Genomic DNA, 17582 nt, shown 5'->3' with positions numbered 1-17582 from the left:
ACTGTGCAGAGCTTATACTGGAGTTCGAAGATACCTAGAGCTTTATTCGATCGCCTGCGCCAAAACCTATGCTAGCCTTTCTTCATCTAACGCCTGGTCATAAACCTCGCCACAGACATGTTTCCCACCAACGCCACGTCGCTAAAATACACAGATAATTGTGGCAGGCAAAGTCTCCTGGTATTCCACGCCGTTATCGAACATTAAACATACGAAACAAACATACTTTCAAAAACTGGCATTTCCTTCATCATCGGACGAAAAAGCAGGGTCCTCAAAGTCCTTTATGTCCTTACCTGTGCCATTGCTTTGCAACGACACACCTTCCATATCGCCGCGTTCAAGCCAGTCTGTGCCGTTGAGCTCCTTCCAGATTCGTTGGAAATATAACCTCAAGGTGCGAAGCCCACGGAGGTAGCCTCGATCAATACCTTCAGGGTCATGAGGAGGGCAGGGCACATCGGCTGGAGGAGGATCCTCTGCAGTAACGCAATTTGCAAAATCTACAATCTTGAGTTTGATCTCGGCCTTCTTTTTCAGCGCTTCGGCAAGCTTGCTGCGGTCCTTTTTGTCGCTAGCAGTGGCCTTTTCAAGAGCTAGCGTATCTTCACTTGCTGCACGATCGTACAGCATGAGCAAGCTGCTCGCATAGAACCTGTAGCCCGGCAGTCCATGAATCATGGCTTCAAGGCTCGAGATCTTCTCCAAAATGGTTGGGATGTGTTTCAAAGCGGAACTGTAGCCATAGCCGTCGAAGAAGAAGCTCTTAAGAGCCTCTTGGAACTCGCGACCTGCTTTCAGATCACGGCCGTAGTACTTATCCTTGAAAACGACCGACTGGGTTTTAACATTGAAGATCTGCATACCACAGACACGCACGCCTAGCTCCTGCGAGGTTGTAGACTGACACTTTCGCCTTTGCGAGCGCTTCTTCTTTGCATCGGCCTCCACACCGTACTGCCGGGTGCCCATCTTCAGATCCAACACGCAGGGCTTTGACATGCCTGCTGTGAGATCTTCAAGCAATATAAACAGTTGGACGCGTTCATCCTTGTCGACGATTGCTTGTTTTGGGTTGCTAGGTTCGAAAAATTCCTCGTATGTCTGAGTTTCTTGATCACGCGTCTCTGGGGCAGTCAATGAGTGACTTGAACTGGGTTTAGGACTAGGATCACCGGAATTTCCGTTCTGGACATGCTGGGATTGAGCTGCTTGATGTGACGAAGCTAATGGCTGGTCGTCATCGTCCATCAGAAACACTTCCTCTTCTCTGTCGCCACCGTAGCCTTCTTCCTCTTCTTCGTGAAACTCAAGCGATGATCGCTTGTCTGAGTCAATTGCAAACGGCCGTCTTCGTAATCCACCACCGGAATGTCTTCGGCGTGACTTCCGATCTTCGGTCGGCCCAGAGTCTTCGACAGTAGCGTCGGAATAAGAGTCCCGGTTCCGCTCATCTACTGCAGGACCCAGATCGGATACAGCAGCAGAGGTTGTCCGTGTCAAACCATTGCGTGCATGTTCGCCACGTAGAAGCTGACGTCGCAGTGATTCTCCTTCAGTAAAAGATGAATACTTCCCAGTCCTATCTGAACCACCTTTTCGGCTCCCCGAGCCCGATTCAGTGCCATCTGCTTGCTGAGCGTGGAGGTTTTGAGTATTGGAAAGCGAGCGGTGCCGACGGCCACGCCTATGACGATGGATTGGAGGTGCGGCAAAGACTTCACGCAACACTTGTTCTTTGAGTTTTGTGTTTACTGTGGTCGCACCCCAACTAGACTGTTGCTTGATCGGTGGACGTGACGGACTGGTATCTGCAGACATAGATTCTGGATGAGTGAGGTTCTGTTCACTTTGCGACCATCGGCGCATCTGCGAGAGTAGAGACGGATCGCTCGACTGCGGTCGCGGAGTAGAAGGACGGGAGCTTGCACGAAACAGGCTATTAGGGATGATGTGCCTATTGTTCTCAAGAACTACCTGCGGGACCGGTGTTATTTGCTGTGAATGGCTCACGATGCGCGGCTGAGGACCGGGCCGTTCGTTCACACCAGACGCAGGGCCACTAGCGACGGCATCCTGAGTAACGCTTTCTTTACTCATGTCAAGCGAGGATTTTTTCTGTGGCGTAGCTGGGTTAACAGTCTTTCGGCGTTTTATCGCTTTACGATATGTGACATTTAGCACCCCGATGTACCTACTTCAACGTTAGCTCATAGATTCTGTGAATTTGTGGCTCTGCAAGGGTCGAAGCGCTTTGCTGGTTTCAGCATGATAGTCACCAGAAGTGACAGATTGCGTACCTTGGCATGAAGGCTACCAGCTCTGGGTGCCACCTCTCTACGATTTCGTAAAAGATGTTTTCGCGGTTATTTAATTGCTTACAGATGGCCCGCCGAGAGAATCGATAAACCGTGCTGTGTCCACCAACTTGATGATCATATGGCTTAAGCTCTACAGCTCCAAGAGGTGCCGATGTAATATGTTTTCGTGTAGATATGTGCTTCGGTGATGCTTTTGGTGTGGAACCCGCTTCATCAGAACTACTAGTGTCGTAGTATGCAGATCTCATTGATTCATCCTGCGTATCATATTCCGAGCCAGAATACATGAGGTCATTGGACGATGTATAACTTTCATCCTCAATTGGCAGCGTCAATGACGTCGAGAGGTCTCCGTGGAAATACTCTTTGTCGTTGGAAGTCTCCAGTGACAATGCAACCTCGTTCGAAGCGCGTTCGGATGCCTCCTTTAGCCTCTGCTCCGTACTTGGAGTAAGTGGCTCGTCAGAGGCTTTGGCTTCTTCGATTGCACAGGCTACAGCAGCGTCAGATGATTCTCGCTGATAATCTTCTTCATCGTCGGTGACAAGCTGTCGATGCGGAAAGTACAGAGCCTTGGAGATCTGCTCATGCTCAGAAATCTCATCATCCTCGGTTACCGGTGATTTGCCGGTGCTCTCATCACTCTCACGTGGTTCGATGTAGTTAGCATACTCCTTAGTAGGTGTACGGCTTTTGGGTTCAGCCAGACGTGGTCGATCCATACGCTTCGTCTGAAAACTGCATGAAAGAAGTCGCTCACTGTCTGAAGACAACTCTATATCATGCACGTGTTTCATTTCCTCCACAAGACGTGAGGACAAACTCTGTGGTTTCCGAGTAGGAATCGGTAAAGGTGCTTCCGTTTCGAGAGAAAAGTCAGTATTGCTGCGTGGAAGCTTGACAGGAAGTTCCTGGCCTCTTATGTTATGAGGACCGCCATGACTAAGAGCCATATAAGTACCGTATTCGGTGCGAGGACTTGGTTCAAGTTCTTCGGGTTCCGCAGTGAGCTCAACTTGTTTAGCGCTATCATCACGAGGAAATTCATAAGCCAACGGCGACGAAGCTCGAATTTGATCGGTAGTTTGATGTTTCCTTGACGCCTGAGCTTGTTCCTTCGCTCGTTGGTCACGTCTCTGTTTCTGCTCGGCTACATCCTTCTCCTTGAAGAGTCCAAGATACTGGCTGGACTTTCGACTGCGTGAAGATATAGCCGGTGCGTCAATCTTGCGCAGCGTTGCCTCGATGTTCTTATCAACATGGGTATTGTCCCCACTGCGACTCCTTCTCTTCGCCAGTGAGCCAGAGCCTAGCCATGGTGTGTGGCCCTCTCTCCACGAGCGATATCGAGCTCTCTCGGCTTCATCGACGGCATCGAAGATGTAAGCAGGAGACGTCGATGGCCGTTCGGTCGAGGATAAGTACGGCCGTCGGCTGGTTTCAGCTTGGGCACCCTCAATGCCCATCGAGGTACCCTTGTTCGAAGTGGTTTCAATTTGAGTGTCTCGCAGCAGCTCATGCACCTCTGGTTGCTGTGTCTGCACCTTCTTGCTGTCACTGTATCGATGTTCTGTACCAGTCGCAAATGTGACTTGCGCGTGTTTTCGTGAAGCGCGAGGTGATATCTTCACCTTTCCTGAAGTGGCTCCTCCCAAACCTTTGTCAACATTTGCCAACAGATTCCCATTATGCGTGTCTTGAGCGGGTGGAGGGGAGCGCGACTGGACGTAGGTTGTGGCAAAAATGGTATCTCGTTCCGTGAGCTGTGGAGCGTCTCTTGATGAAGCCCACAGACTCGCAGGTATTGTTATCGGCGCAGTTTCCGATCTGCCGACCTTAGATATGTGCTTGAAGGGCTCATCCTCTGCAAGATGAGTGAGATCAGAGGTGGCAGTAAAGGCTTGCTTTTGGAGGTTCTCAGCTTCGGTCCTTAGGTGGGCGGGGGCTGAGGTATTATTCGAATCCGACCGCGCCGATGACATGGAGGACACATTGGATTGGCAGTATGTTAGGCGTGGCTGATCGGTTGGGCAAACTTTGGCCAGGACTGGCGGTGATAATGATCCGAGTCACAAACGCGAGCCCGTTCTGTCACGTTCTCCCTTTCTCCGCCAATACTGTGCCAGGATCGGAGACTCGCGGTACGAAGTTCGAATGCCTGTCAAGCGGACACGTTGGAAGTGCTGTGCGAATTCGTGGGCCGCGGTAGCTGGGTTTGGGCTTGCAGACGCGTGGAGTTTTTGTGGTTGTGGAAACAGCCAATTGATGACGTTGAAGCCCGACCCTAGGTAGTCAAGGCTGAGAGGCGCCGAGAGACCACAACTACCCGAAGATTTTGCCATGTGTTGATTTCTTATGAGAATAATCCTGGTCATTGCCGAACAGGAACGGACCTTTTTGATATTTGGAGCAGAGCAAGCTAAGTCGCAGCCCTCGCCCACGTGCTACTCCGCAGTCTATCTGCCGTCCGCCTTGAAGTCTGATAGTCATTCCATCACACCGATAAAACACAATCTTAACACAGTTGCTCTCCTTTCCCTTCACTCATGCCCATCTGTGCGTACACAACGAATATCTCATCTTTGTGTAGACCCTCACCGCTCCGTTGAGTTCTGCCTTCTCATCCAATCGATCGAGAACGTGCCTTCAACCCTTCGCTGCACGATGCAAGGTGTTCCCTATTGAGGTTAATTGCGAAACTCAGATGCTTCCCTTCCGCGACAGCCACTTGTCATCGATGGAGTCGCTCCTTTCGTGAACTTGCGCAGAGCATGAGAAGCCCCTGAACTTCCCCAGTGCTGGCGAGCCAGGGCGGTCATGCAATCACTCCGTGGAGTCGGCCGACCCAGCCGAGTTTAGATCAGCTCGCACTTAACCACTTTTTGGAAAGCATCGATGTCGTCAGACAGCATCATCCGTCGAAAAGAGGAATTTGAGCCGTGTATATGCTTCCTTGTCTCTGACTTCCACGGTACGAAGCACGTGTTAATCATCGGTCCTAAGGATCAATAAGCCAAACAAGTGACTAGCAGTGAGGGTGTGGCTGAAAAGTAGAATTAGGGTCCACTTATAACCAAGGTCTGTATATAGACGGCATCGAAAGGACGTGTCGCTGGCGCATTGCAAAGCTTGAGGCGATGTGAATGTTGACGTTGTTGACGACCGCCCATCAAGGTGTGCGACTGCACCCCTTTCCCAACCCGGATTTCCTTTCACTTGTTCGACACATACCAAAGCACTGTATAGCAATCACGAATTCGCATCGAGGAATGGAACTTCAGTTTTTTCTCCTTCGGTCCGCAATTGCTGGTCCGGTAGATGAAGATGGCCGGAAATGCTGGATCGATCTCATGGAGACTCATGATTCAACACATGCTAAGGCTTCCAGAGGTGTGAGATCACAATCATGTCTCCTAAATACAGTGCGCTTTGCTTCCGCAGATCGAATCAGGTATTACGCATTCAACTGCAAAGGCCTAGTTCTGCGGTCCGAAGATGGGGCTTATCAGAATTCTGTCGCCTCAGGTACGAAGGCATAAATCCAGCCTTAAAAGGAAAAAAAATTATTGTGCGCTACCAACGGACGATTGGACGTCGTCGCTTAGCGTCGGCTCCCCCCGAGATATCGATTGTCATAGCATCTCATTGTTGTGGAACCAATGTCGCAAAGCTTCCTAGTCAGCCGTTCGTTATTCGCATCGACCGTCCTTTAGACGTTAGAAGGACAAGATCGCATGATCACAACGGACCCTTTGCATTGATTTACCCTAGCCTCCCCCGATCTTACTGCTATCCGCATAAAACCATTGGTCGCCGAGAAAAAAAACTATGTCACACTGAAGAGAGCGCAGCCAGGCCCGTTTCTCCACGAAATGGAAACACAACCCCTGCTCTGCGTATTTCAAGTCCTTGATGTATAGCGAATACATTCTGTGAAGCCGGTTCACACGCCGTGTACGTTCTTCATTTCGCGCTGAGAGTTATCATACGCATAATCTTTCCGTTGGGTCGAAGTCGAGCCGACCTTACCTCGTCCAGTTCACCCAAGCACGCTCCAATATGGTGACTCCAAACGCCACAATGAACGGTGGCTACATCAATGGTACGCCAAATGGTTCTTCGTTGAATGAAACTGATGCCGCTGCGTTGAAGTTGCCGTCAAGCACATCACCAAGTCTAACCCTTGTGGTTGCAACGGAAGCCGAAAGAGAAAAGATCTGGAACAAAAACTCGGGCGAATGGCGCGGCGCTTTATCTCATGAAGCTTATCTACGTAGAGAGAAGCACCTGTCGAACCAGGACTTCACTAAAGATGGAGGCATTACTCTATGGATCCTTGTCGACAGCAATGACCCAAATAGAACGATTCTTTCCTCCTGCGAAACATATCGGAAACGAGCCGTGATCGCTATGGACGGAAAAGTCCAAGACGTGATCTCATATGGCATCGGGAGTGTTTTCTGTCCTCCGGAATGTCGGGGCAACGGCTTGTCTTCACGGATGATGAAGGAGCTTGCCCAAAAGCTCAAATCCGGAAGCGTCCGAGAAGGAGAAAGCGTAGCTTTTTCGATTCTCTTCTCAGATATTGGCAAGAAATTCTACAATAAAATGGGCTGGGAGCCCTTCAACAGCTCAAACATATCCATTCCCACTTTTTGGAAGGGGACGCCTCCCCATGCTTCTCTAGATCTGCCACCATCACGTCCATTGTTCGCGAGCGACCTACCGAGTCTGTGTGCGATCGACGAACAGCTCGTCCGCTCAAGCTTGCTCCACGCTCCTGCCGACAAGACTTTTGTGGCATTGATTCCTGACATCGAAACGATCCGATGGCACCATGCTCGCGAAGACTTCGTTGCTCGAGAGATTCATGGCAAGTCTCCTGATGTCAAGGGAGCAATCGTTGGAACCGAGCCTGGTAAACGAGTTTGGTGCTACTTTACACGAATGTTTTACAACTCAAATCCCAATCAAAGCAATGGTAACACTTTGCACGTGCTTAGGATTGTTGTCGAAGAACGCGGACTGTTTACTTGGGAGCGTGCCAGTGCTGATGCTGACATGTCCGCGTACATTCCGGCCATTTCCTCGCTTTTTGCAGCTGCTCTTTCTGAAGCGCAGAAGTGGAACATGCATGAAGTCGAAATCTGGAATCCAACGGAACCAACTGTGAGGGCTGCACAAGCCTTGTACCCTGGTGCAAAGGTCATTGACAGGGATAACGAAAGCATAGCAAGTCTGATGTGGTATGGTCCGCGAAAAACCACTGGACCAGTTGCGGATGAAGTAGATTGGCTAGGAAATGAGAAGTATGGATGGTGCTGAATTTTCGGCATCTGCAAACTTTGTACAGTCCGTAGATCAAGCTGTACTGCATATAGCATTTATGCCTTCGCAATCTTTTGCAACCTATTTTCGAATGAATACATAGCCATCGGAAATGTTTTATCTTCTTCATTCCAGAAACCATCGCCACGAATCTCGCGCCTCCTGGATCGAGATATGCTCATCTTGATTAATTTTTCCACCTGGTCTCGCTCAGCACTGTGCTTTGGCCACTTCAGGAGCAGAGAATTAAAATCGTCACCAACAAGATATTTCACGCAACGGACCGACCGCAACAGCAGAGACTGATACGCTTCCAAGGTCAAGAATGGAGAGTATATCAATGTTGATTCGTCGACGAGGTGCTCCGCCTCTCCAAGTTCGGAGCCAGATGGCGTCCGAACCACTGCGATTCCAAAAGTAGCCAAGAAGGCTTCATCGAATCGTGAAAATGTTGGATCTTGAGCAAATAATGCAATTGGTGCGTTGGTGATCCATTGCAAAGTGGTCGCGATGCCCAAGAATATGGCGAGCTGCTTCAGGCGTCGCGTTCGACTTTTGATGGGCCCAAAACTTCCAAGGCCTAGCGACAATACCCGAGTTGGAGGTCCTGTTGTCTTTGAGACATTTTTGAGCAGTTTCTCTATCGACCGAGAGATTTCGGAAGTTTCGTATTTGCTCCTAATTTCATCGAAACTCGTCAGCAATTGCTGCAGCTCTTTTGAAGCTAGTCTCGTTTTGTCTTTGCGGGAAGTCCTCGATGAAGGGGATGGGACGTCGTCGCTGTCGTTCATCGTTCTGCGAGGCATCTTCGTTCCTAAAGAGAATGCACTCTATGGATTGCTTACCTCCATGAAGCTTTTTATCATATATGTGCGCCATATTTGTTTTGGTTTAACTTCACGAGTGACAATGTAATCTTGGCTATTGTGACATGAACACTGTGGATGATTAATTCAGTTGCTGAGAAATGCTAGGACAGGCCAAAGTCCGACAAAATTCCGTCATTGCTTGATACGAGATAACCCGAGGCCGGCGGAAAATGTCTTCGATACTGCTCTCAATCACTTCGTGCCATTGCTTCAAAGTAGTTGAAGTATTTCTTAATTTTAGCATTCTGAGAAATGCAAAAGAGGAGGAGACAGCTTTTGGATGTTACTGAGAAGTGCTGGGCTTTGTATAATATCCGGGCCAGACGTTCATGGCAGCCAAGAGCAAACATAAGGACACCAGGATCAGGAGCCGCAACGTCTCTGACTTCGAATTTCTACAGAGTGTAAAAATTTACTCATTAGAAAGAGCAAATAAAAGACAGTTGCATCAAGTTACGAGGTCAAATTTTCGTCAAGTATATTCAAAGCTTAACGTCCAGTAGCAACAACGCGATAAAAGACGGTATCACAATTCAGTCAACAGACTTCTCAATTGAAATAGAAACTGTTACAGCTCATATTATGCCAATTTCGAGCGATATATTAGCTATAACCACTTGTCGAATGCTTGCATTTGGTTGAAAGTCGAAATTGGTGTCCCCTCCGGCTGCTTCGGAAGGTAGATGTTCCTAGAACTTTGTTTTCCAGTTTGCCCAAGACTGACAATGAAGCCATTCTGGCTAATCTCTTTGTCCAGGAGAGTATGATGAACAGATGGCTTCCTCCAAACGCAGACTGTTGAATCAAGAGACAGCCCCATTCGCAATGCCGTACGTTCTCTCAAACGTTGGCATCCGAATATCTATTCTAAGTTTGCCAGATGATTCCAGATTTCAATCCCTCTCTGCTATTATTGGCGATAACGTTCATTCTCATTGGTCTACTTAGTATCATGAATACATTATTTTAACATTTTGAAGGTCTTTTGCTCCCCTGTCTGCTTCAGACAACGCACAGTGACAATTAAGATATGCGCGGGACTAATGAGGCCCTTAAGAGATGTGACCAAAGAACGCGATCAATCTTGATAAACTATACTTCGGCTGGATATTGAACAGGAGCCACAAGTGACAAACACAGTTGGCATGTTGCAATCATTACATTTTTCCTCCTATAGAAAATTCTGAACCTCGTATTTGTTCAAGCGATTTTTAAACGGGAATCTTGTGACCAAGTGACACTTTGTGAGGCTTCAGCTAGTTACCATCACGACATTAATTCAGCTTTTAAACTTTGGTGGGTGAATAAAGAAAAATCGAACATGGTATGTAGCAAATGCTATGATTGAAAATCGTACAACAATTTGTGTCAATATGTTAGTTCGAGGGTGACCCGGATCAGTGAGCGCGAAACGCGTCCGAAATCGCGTTGGCGGCGTTTTCTGCTTCTCGAGCGCAACTATCTCCTCTTGGTCGCCCAGCTCCACGTCTTTGCTGTCGCATGTCAGATCAGATCAATCCTTGTACTTTTAGTGATTCTGATAGTATCGAGCTCAATTTAGGACCCTCCGACTCTATATGAGGGGCCAAATAAATCATGCCTCCACGAAAGAGTAACGTTTCTCAAGTGTCGGAAGATGGAGGAGGTTCGACATCGAAAGATGGCTACGGGGTAGAGGTAAATATTCGACTCTGTAGAGTTGGATCTTCTCTGATAGCTTAAGGATCTTGCACTTCCTCGGACAATGGTGCAGCGCCTTGCGAAGGGTGTACTCCCGCCAAATACACAAATACAGAAAGACGCACTTCTGGCCATATCAAAGTCGGCAACAGTATTCGTCAACTACTTGTCTTCGCAGTAAGTATAACAACCATTTTGAACTGTAGGTTAACTGCAGCTAAAGATAATATAGCGCACAAGAACAAGCACAGCGCATGAATAAGAAGACCATACAACCAAAGGACGTGCTCGATGCAATAGCAGACATTGAGTTCGACATGTTCCTTCCACGTCTCGAGGCCGAACTAGCAAAATACAACTCCGTGCAGTGCGACAAGCGAAATTCATATAGGAGAAAAGTGAGGGAAGAGCAAAAAGCAAAACAAGTAGCAAATACAGAGCAGGCAGGGGAAGCAGACGGGACAGCAACTGCAAAAGCAGCTGCGTCATCTGCTGGAAAAGCCGACGGCGCAAATGGTGCATCGAGACTGGTTTCACCGAAGAGAGATGATGAAGAGCCGAGAACAAAGAAAGTCCGTGGAGAGGATGGGATGGAGATCGATGATGAGGAGGACATGACAGATGAGCCTGATGCAGAAGATGATCAAGATGAGGAGAATGACAATGAGGATGATGACGATGACGACGATGACGAGGGCGAAGACACCTTCGAGGATGCTAAAGAGGAGCTCGCTGAGGATCCCTTAGAAGAGCATGAAGCACGAGACGAGGATATGGAGGACGAAGCACTGGACGAGGGGAATGAGAGCGACTGAATCCTCTAACAAAATGATGGCATAAACTATAACGCTCGCATGGCGATAAGAGCATAACCAGCAATCAGCGCTGGGAGATTTCTGTATTAAAACGTGGTGCTAGGCTATTCTGCTGCATGCATTTGACTAGCTATAATCTCTAAATCCGTGTATGATCATGTTCCTACCACTTTCGCCTTTGGGTTGTATAGCTGATGCCATGAAACTACCCAGGCGTGTAGATAAATCTTCGCAGCTTGGTGCGACCATTCAGGTGGACATCTGTGTCCGCCATATTTAGAGCCTAGCCATGCATCGACTCTCTGCTGAGCGCCCTGTCCAGGAGACCAAGTCGATCTTCGCTTCTGCAACCATCCTTTCAAGTCCTTTGTGCATGTTTTGGGAATCCTCATTATCCCTCATTTGAGCAGTACGTCTCCATACTTGTTTCCAATTTTCCTTTCCTTCTCCATGACCTGAGCCCATGCACGCTGTGCATCCTCCTTAGCCTTCGTGTTCAGCCACGTAAAGCCAGGTGCATCCTCCTCGCGCTCCCACTTATATTCGCCATCATTGTCCTCGCTTTTCTTATCTGCACTAGCGCCATTGCTCTCCCAGTTGCGTTTGCCATTGGCATTCAGTTGGGCTGAGGGCGGCATCTTTTTACTTATGTTGGCACTACTACCTTTAGTGCTGGCTAGTGGCGTGAATGGCGAGGGTGCGTTTGCTGGGTTTTGTGCGTGTAGCTGTTGCGAATCTGGCGGGGAGAGCTCGGTTGCGAAGTGTGTTGACAACTGGCCGGGTGGCGTAGTGGGAGAAGAGGCGGAGGAAGAGTCGTCTTGCATTTGGGAGTCTGTATCTTCTGTGCAGCGGTCAACAAATGGAGTAGAAAGTATGATTATGATAGCGGGAAGGCGTGGTTGCCTGGATGTCTTGCGAGGTTTAATGCATCCAGTAAATCAAGTCTCTATGTAACGTACCTTCATCAACACGTTTTGCAGCCATGCTAAATATTTTCTCTTCCCTTCTCCGATCTCCAAAGAAACGAATGGCACGCTGTGACTGAGATGTAGTAACCGCCCTCGGTCGCGGTGGGGTTCGAAGGATGAGGCTGTTGTGGGTCTGTGACCAAATTCAGCCCCTCTCAACGACATCCTATGCGTGAACCTCCATTGCGCTGTGATCGCTTCGCACAGCGACGTTGATTGTTTCGAACCCCAATGCGCATTTTCTATGTTTTCTCGGGCAAGGATAAAACACCACACATTCATTTTCGAGGTGGAGGATTATCTTTAGCTCTATACTTGATACAAATCAAACAATATGAATAAGAACAAGGCGACAGTTCCCGACGCATGGGATGATGACTGGGAGCGTCAGGCCGATGTACGTCTTATTTCCGCCCCTAACAATCCACTTTATTTAATATGCTGTGTAGAAAATGGCTGCGGAGCCACCATTACCTGAACCCGAAGTCAAACTTTCCAAGGCCGAACGCCTGGCAAAGCACGAAGAAGCCAATCGACAACTCTGGGAGGACGCGTAAGTCTATATTTGATGCTGTACAGAATTACCTGCTTAGCATCGAAAAGGGATGAGGTGAAGGAGAAGCCTTTTTTTCTCCTAGCACGCAATGAACCAGCGTACAAGACTGAGTTCAAGCCTACATTAAAGGTGCTTTCACGTAAGCCGCCGCCGAATGTAGCTAAACGTGGAGATGCCACTAGTGCAATGGCGAATCTTAACCTAGAGAACGAGGAAGACAGCGAAGAGGAAAACCGTAAAAAAGCAGCACTAGAATTTGAAGAACGTAAGGCACGTGCCATCCGTGAACGTGAGGAGAAACAGCGAAGATACCAAGAAGTGCGGGAAAAGCTTTTTGGTACCGATGACTCCAAAACACGACCAAGTTCGTCTTCGGGGGAGGTCAGTAGTAGCAGGAACTCAAGCAGAGGCAAAGGGAGAGGACAGGGAAGACAGCAGGATAAAGACTCGCGAGCAAATGGTTCAAATGACCAATCACCCGCAAGGCCGAGTAGTCAACGCAGGCAGCTCTACGATCCAAACTCCTCTGAGAAGCCCAGCTCCCAGTATGTTCAACGTAGAACAAATGGAGAATCAGGACGATCCACCCCTAATGAGGAACGTCCATCGCGAGCTCCAAGAGGGCCTGATGGAAGTGGAAGGGGCGGATTTGGCTTCGCTCCGAGAGGTGGAAAGATCTCAAATGGCTCATGACTGCAGCAAGCTGGGCACTGAGATGTTTGCATTTGTATCTGTCATGTTCTACCTTGCCGCATGACACAGCATTATTTCATTCTCGGTTGGCCACATTACATCGCTAGTCATACGGGCAGTCAGTCAAACTCGATGCGAATAACGGGACAAAGAACAGCCTTTCACGAATCCGCAAGCTAAAGTCTCGTCCGCTGAAATTTGCACATGGTTAATCGCTAGGAAGTCGACCACTGTAATGAACCTTTAAATCTTGCTTTCGGCCTTTACAATGCATAGCATACATGATTCTCAGAACTGAAGTGTATAGCTGAACGACCTGAATGTTTGAACTGAACAAACCAAACAGGCCTGTAGTGTGTTTCTAGAGCCTGCCTCACAAACGATTGCGAAGTAGTCGAGCAAACAGAATGTGATAAGTGCACATACCATTGAAAACTTGTCGTGCTCTCGGAACGTAATGTCACCAAATGGGGACAATGTCGCACACATTTCGATTAATCTTTGCCTCAAGAAAAATATATGTTACGTCAAGATAGATGTATTTTTACTGCGGTGCAGAAACTCTGATGGAAAAATGATCGACGTCAGGGAAGGTGACTAAGCATCGGGGTTAACGTTCATTTTTCTTCATTGCTTTGCCAAACTCCATGCGTTCACGCAATTCATCTTTCTGATGTCAATGCAAGCTATTTCGCCTCCTTTATGGTGTTGTGAAGTTTTCAATGCTCGGCATGCCTTTTCCTGCTAACATCATAGCAAATTCGATTTTGCGTCACGAATACATGCAAGGATGAGCCAGATTCCAGAATGATTTTGAAAGAAGGTCCCATTCTGCTTAATGTTTGTTGTATTGACATAGTCTGTATGACGTGTCTCGATCCATTCTGTTCAATTTATACCACTAATTTGCATGTTTATTAAGCTAAGTTTTCGCCCCTGGTGGGAAGACTCTCATCCGCAAGAATCATCCCTTTTGTCTCGAAATACTTCAACGTGTTAGTGTCATGATTGCCAATTCGCAAATTTGAACGGAAAGGGAACTAATTGGCGACAACACAGGGTGGATTGCTTTTAACTCTCATTGCGTGAGTTTTCATCACTTGCCCTTTATCAAACACTAGGCACAAAATCGAATTTCGTGCTTGCAAAATAATCAACATATCATATTGATAAATGAGACCCAAAGGACCCGAGCATATATTGCATTGCACTCTTAGGCGCTCTCTTCAATATTCAAACCTCTATGAACCTTGGCGACGAAATTAATACCACAAAGTATGATTCGAATCCCCAGGATATGCACATAGCCACGAAATTAGATAGGCGACCGATGGTGCCGTTCAGACCTTTAAACTCAAAGTTAATTGCCAACCTATCTTATGACTCTGCCTGGTTTAGCACAATCCTCAGCCTAGTCTGCAAGAGGTACCGATATTCGGGAATTCCTTGTGCGCAGGTATATCAGTACATATCAAAGAATTCTGCGCTGTTAAGGGCTTTGGTATTCGACATAATTAGGTTGCTTCCATTTTGCTTCTTATCATTGCTATTTCAAAGTGATTCCCAGATAAAAAGGCCTGCGTTGATGGAACCTTTAATGAATCATTGGCATTATGTAAGGGGCCTTTGACAAAATAGTCCCAAACCAAGCCAGGGCATTGAGTGCAGTGGAGCAACTACCTTTGGATCCGCGCACGGCCCAGTATCAAGGATTAATCATGCTTGCTTCACGCGCATTGTCAGTGATTACCCGGTCCTGCTGAGTAGAGTGATTTTGGTTGGTCAAAGGTTTCTTCTCCTCACACAAGTTTTATGATTGTGAAGGTCAGGCAACCCGTCAAAAAGCAAACCTACGACGTTTCATCCTCAGCACAAGGTTATGTTAGCTACAATGGTCGTGAATAGTTCTGCACCCAAAGCAGATTGTACTACATTCTCACACGAGCTCAGAGTATAAGGTTAGCTTGTCCAAAATCTACGCACTGTAACGACGCCTTTAGGATGGATTTTGCTTTGAAGCAATTGAATGGCTTGCACGCACTAAAACTTCAGCCAAGGTACACCCCAGAGCTTCTCTTGGCAACACCACGTTATTTTCTTCATACGGCTACTTCTCTGAAAATCGTCCAGCCACTAGCATACCTCTCAAGAGCCTTCTGCAGAGCGCTAGTTTTAGCGAAGTTAAAGTCGGTAAACTGACTGCACTGGGGTGCGCTGAGAGGCTGTTAGCCTTGATACTGAGAAGAGTGTCAAGCCCAAACATTGGGAAAGAAGCCAGCAAGATCTGGCCCCCATGGATATGAGCCAGCCAAGAGTGGAAATCTCACGACTATCAAATATTTCGTTTTGGCCACCTGGAAAGGGGCGTTGACCTCGTTGGCTTTGGACCGGCTCAGCGATAACCAGGATTCAAACACAGTCTTACGTATTCATTGGGCATGTAGACCCAAACATCCGGCTTAGATGTATTAGTTTGAAGAATTCGACCTGAGGAAGGATCAATTAAGCTTTTGAAACGAGATGCAAGTCTTTTAGTCGTAATACATTCTAACGAGCTTGGAGTAGATATTTTTCTGGAAAATCGAATCGGACAGTACAGCCCACTAAATAGCGCTTTTCTTGAACGAAAGGCTGGCTCGTGAGAATCTTTTGCTGCGTAATTTCTCCAAGGCAAATCCTCACGAGCTTGGGAGGGTGATCAAATTCCTCCTCCCTACCTTCCTGGTCACGTCTAGGGCCCTGTTAGTCTTGAGTGGAGACTATCCGAATCATGAGCCTCAGCGACAGCAATGTTGAAAAAAGAGCATTGACTCTGTATGAGAAGGATGTGGGAATAGCGATCGGCCTCATGTACATAGACTACCGTTAAGGTCCTGCTCGCTGAACTCTGAGAGTTGGAGTTTGGACGCACTCACTCCCGTGTTTTGTACAGATTCACTCCTTTATCTGTGAAAATGCGTGCCACTCGTTGTTTTCATTTGTATTCCCTACTTTGCGTCACTACTGCTTTGCCCTTTGTTAATCGCGGATTGCTTGATAATATTGTTAGCCCCGTCCTCAACTCCGTGTCGGATTTGTCCAGCCCGCTGTTGGAAGCAGTCCAAACACTTAATCTCCCTGCAGCATCCATACTCAACCCATTGCTATCTACCGTACAAGATGTGCTAAAAGGCGATGGGCTTGTAGAAGGGACTCTAGGTCTGCTTGACGGCGTGCTTGGTCAAGAGCAAGAATTCGACTATGTTGTTATAGGGGGAGGAACTGCTGGCAATGCGATCGGTGTGAGACTGGCCGAGGCTGGATACAAAGTTGCAATAATTGAAGCTGGCTTATACTACGAGATCACGAAGCCCGTCCTTGGAACAGCACCTGTTGGAGATATCATCGGAATTGGCTCCAGTATACTTGACACCGACCCTTTGGATGATTGGGCATTTGTAACCGAGCCCCAGGCTGGAGCGAACAATCGCGAACTGCACTACGCCAGAGGAAAATGTCTTGGAGGCTCATCGGCTCTTAACTTCATGATTCATCACCGAGGATCGACGGGGTCTTACGACCAGTGGGCTGACGAAGTTGGAGACGACAGCTATAAACTAGAGAACCTCATGCCATACTTCAAGAAGAGTGTGACATTCACACCTCCAAATAATGATATTCGTCGAGCGAATGTGTCAACGCAGTATGAACTCTCTGCATTCGATTCAACAGGCGGCGGTCCCGTGCAGGTCGGTTATACCAATTGGGTTGCGATATGGTCTACATGGCTTGAGAAGGGAATGCAAGCTATCGGCATGCAAAGAACGCTCGGCTTCAGCAACGGAGACCTTTTAGGCTACCACTATTCACAGTCCACGATCGATTCAAAGACTCAAACTCGCAGCGCGTCAGACCAGTACATCCACTCATACGACGGCGACAACCTAAAGGTTTATACGCAAACGCTCGCTAAGAAAGTTCTTTTTGATGGAAATAACAAGGCCAATGGCGTTTTGGTGTCTTCCCTTGGCTTGGAGTACACCATCAATGCTACAAAGGAAGTCATCATCTCGGCAGGGACATTCCAATCCCCACAGCTTCTGATGGTGTCCGGCATTGGTCCTCGCGACGCCCTCGATGCTCACTCGATTCCCGTAATCTCTGAGCTCGCTGGTGTAGGCCAAAATATGTGGGATCACATTATGTTCGGACCGGCCTATGAGGTTAACTTCGACACATTAGATCGCGTTCTGCATGACCCTGTCGTTCTAGCGGAGTCCGTTCTTGAGTATACTCAAAATCCGCCAGTGGGGCCTCTCACGTCAAATGTTGTCGAGTTCATTGGCTGGGAGAAGCTGCCTGAGAAGTACCGC

At 47.9% G+C, this 17582-nt stretch overlaps 6 protein-coding genes across 7 annotated transcripts; 3 read left to right on the top strand and 3 right to left on the bottom strand.

Moving 5' to 3' along the window:
- Positions 1-17: 17 nt before the first annotated feature.
- PV09_02576 (uncharacterized protein) lies at positions 18-4572 on the bottom strand. Its single transcript, XM_016355640.1, has 2 exons — positions 2301-4572; positions 18-2194 (listed from the first exon to the last, which is right to left on the bottom strand). Exons 1-2 carry the CDS (start codon positions 4301-4303, stop codon positions 229-231), a joined length of 3969 nt encoding a protein of 1322 aa, XP_016216776.1. The 5' UTR covers positions 4304-4572; the 3' UTR covers positions 18-228.
- A 1398-nt stretch (positions 4573-5970) lies between these two features.
- PV09_02575 lies at positions 5971-7777 on the top strand. 2 transcript variants are annotated; one of them, XM_016355639.1, is made up of 2 exons: positions 5971-6423; positions 6474-7777. In XM_016355639.1, the coding sequence occupies exons 1-2, from the start codon at positions 6421-6423 to the stop codon at positions 7644-7646; spliced, it is 1176 nt and encodes a 391-aa protein (XP_016216775.1). In that variant the 5' UTR covers positions 5971-6420; the 3' UTR covers positions 7647-7777. The 2 variants fall into 2 exon arrangements, with proteins under 2 accessions (XP_016216775.1, XP_016216774.1); XM_016355638.1 differs by having other exon boundaries at positions 5971-7777.
- PV09_02574 (uncharacterized protein) lies at positions 7523-8580 on the bottom strand. Its single transcript, XM_016355637.1, has one exon. It carries the CDS (start codon positions 8453-8455, stop codon positions 7706-7708), a length of 750 nt encoding a protein of 249 aa, XP_016216773.1. The 5' UTR covers positions 8456-8580; the 3' UTR covers positions 7523-7705.
- A 1391-nt stretch (positions 8581-9971) lies between these two features.
- PV09_02573 (uncharacterized protein) lies at positions 9972-11212 on the top strand. The gene is made up of 3 exons (XM_016355636.1): positions 9972-10195; positions 10242-10375; positions 10431-11212. The coding sequence occupies exons 1-3, from the start codon at positions 10115-10117 to the stop codon at positions 11011-11013; spliced, it is 798 nt and encodes a 265-aa protein (XP_016216772.1). The 5' UTR covers positions 9972-10114; the 3' UTR covers positions 11014-11212.
- Positions 11060-12099, bottom strand: PV09_02572 (uncharacterized protein). Its single transcript, XM_016355635.1, has 2 exons — positions 11973-12099; positions 11060-11854 (listed from the first exon to the last, which is right to left on the bottom strand). Exons 1-2 carry the CDS (start codon positions 11995-11997, stop codon positions 11412-11414), a joined length of 468 nt encoding a protein of 155 aa, XP_016216771.1. The 5' UTR covers positions 11998-12099; the 3' UTR covers positions 11060-11411.
- A 55-nt stretch (positions 12100-12154) lies between these two features.
- PV09_02571 (uncharacterized protein) lies at positions 12155-13644 on the top strand. The gene is made up of 3 exons (XM_016355634.1): positions 12155-12378; positions 12431-12534; positions 12585-13644. The coding sequence occupies exons 1-3, from the start codon at positions 12316-12318 to the stop codon at positions 13228-13230; spliced, it is 813 nt and encodes a 270-aa protein (XP_016216770.1). The 5' UTR covers positions 12155-12315; the 3' UTR covers positions 13231-13644.
- The last annotated feature ends 3938 nt before the right edge of the window (positions 13645-17582 follow it).

Source organism: Verruconis gallopava (genome assembly GCF_000836295.1).
Source record: "Verruconis gallopava strain CBS 43764 unplaced genomic scaffold supercont1.6, whole genome shotgun sequence".
Lineage (NCBI taxonomy): Eukaryota > Fungi > Ascomycota > Dothideomycetes > Venturiales > Sympoventuriaceae > Verruconis > Verruconis gallopava.
Note: the sequence above shows the minus strand (reverse complement) of the source record. Positions and strands in the feature narration are given on the sequence as shown.

What these genes read in the sequence shown, in the direction of transcription:
- PV09_02576 (XM_016355640.1), bottom strand. Translation starts at nt 4,303, where the DNA reads ATGTCATCGGCGCGGTCGGATTCGAATAATACCTCAGCCCCCGCCCAC. An exon ending in CTGGTAGCCTTCATGCCAAG is followed by an intron (nt 2,195 to 2,300) that starts GTACGCAATCTG and finishes ACGTTGAAGTAG; the next exon opens with GTACATCGGGGTGCTAAATG.
- PV09_02575 (XM_016355638.1), top strand. Translation starts at nt 6,381, where the DNA reads ATGGTGACTCCAAACGCCACAATGAACGGTGGCTACATCAATGGTACG.
- PV09_02574 (XM_016355637.1), bottom strand. Translation starts at nt 8,455, where the DNA reads ATGCCTCGCAGAACGATGAACGACAGCGACGACGTCCCATCCCCTTCA.
- PV09_02573 (XM_016355636.1), top strand. Translation starts at nt 10,115, where the DNA reads ATGCCTCCACGAAAGAGTAACGTTTCTCAAGTGTCGGAAGATGGAGGA. An exon ending in AAGATGGCTACGGGGTAGAG is followed by an intron (nt 10,196 to 10,241) that starts GTAAATATTCGA and finishes TGATAGCTTAAG; the next exon opens with GATCTTGCACTTCCTCGGAC. An exon ending in GTCAACTACTTGTCTTCGCA is followed by an intron (nt 10,376 to 10,430) that starts GTAAGTATAACA and finishes AAGATAATATAG; the next exon opens with CGCACAAGAACAAGCACAGC.
- PV09_02572 (XM_016355635.1), bottom strand. Translation starts at nt 11,997, where the DNA reads ATGGCTGCAAAACGTGTTGATGAAG. An exon ending in TGCAAAACGTGTTGATGAAG is followed by an intron (nt 11,855 to 11,972) that starts GTACGTTACATA and finishes ACCGCTGCACAG; the next exon opens with AAGATACAGACTCCCAAATG.
- PV09_02571 (XM_016355634.1), top strand. Translation starts at nt 12,316, where the DNA reads ATGAATAAGAACAAGGCGACAGTTCCCGACGCATGGGATGATGACTGG. An exon ending in ACTGGGAGCGTCAGGCCGAT is followed by an intron (nt 12,379 to 12,430) that starts GTACGTCTTATT and finishes TATGCTGTGTAG; the next exon opens with AAAATGGCTGCGGAGCCACC. An exon ending in CGACAACTCTGGGAGGACGC is followed by an intron (nt 12,535 to 12,584) that starts GTAAGTCTATAT and finishes AGCATCGAAAAG; the next exon opens with GGATGAGGTGAAGGAGAAGC.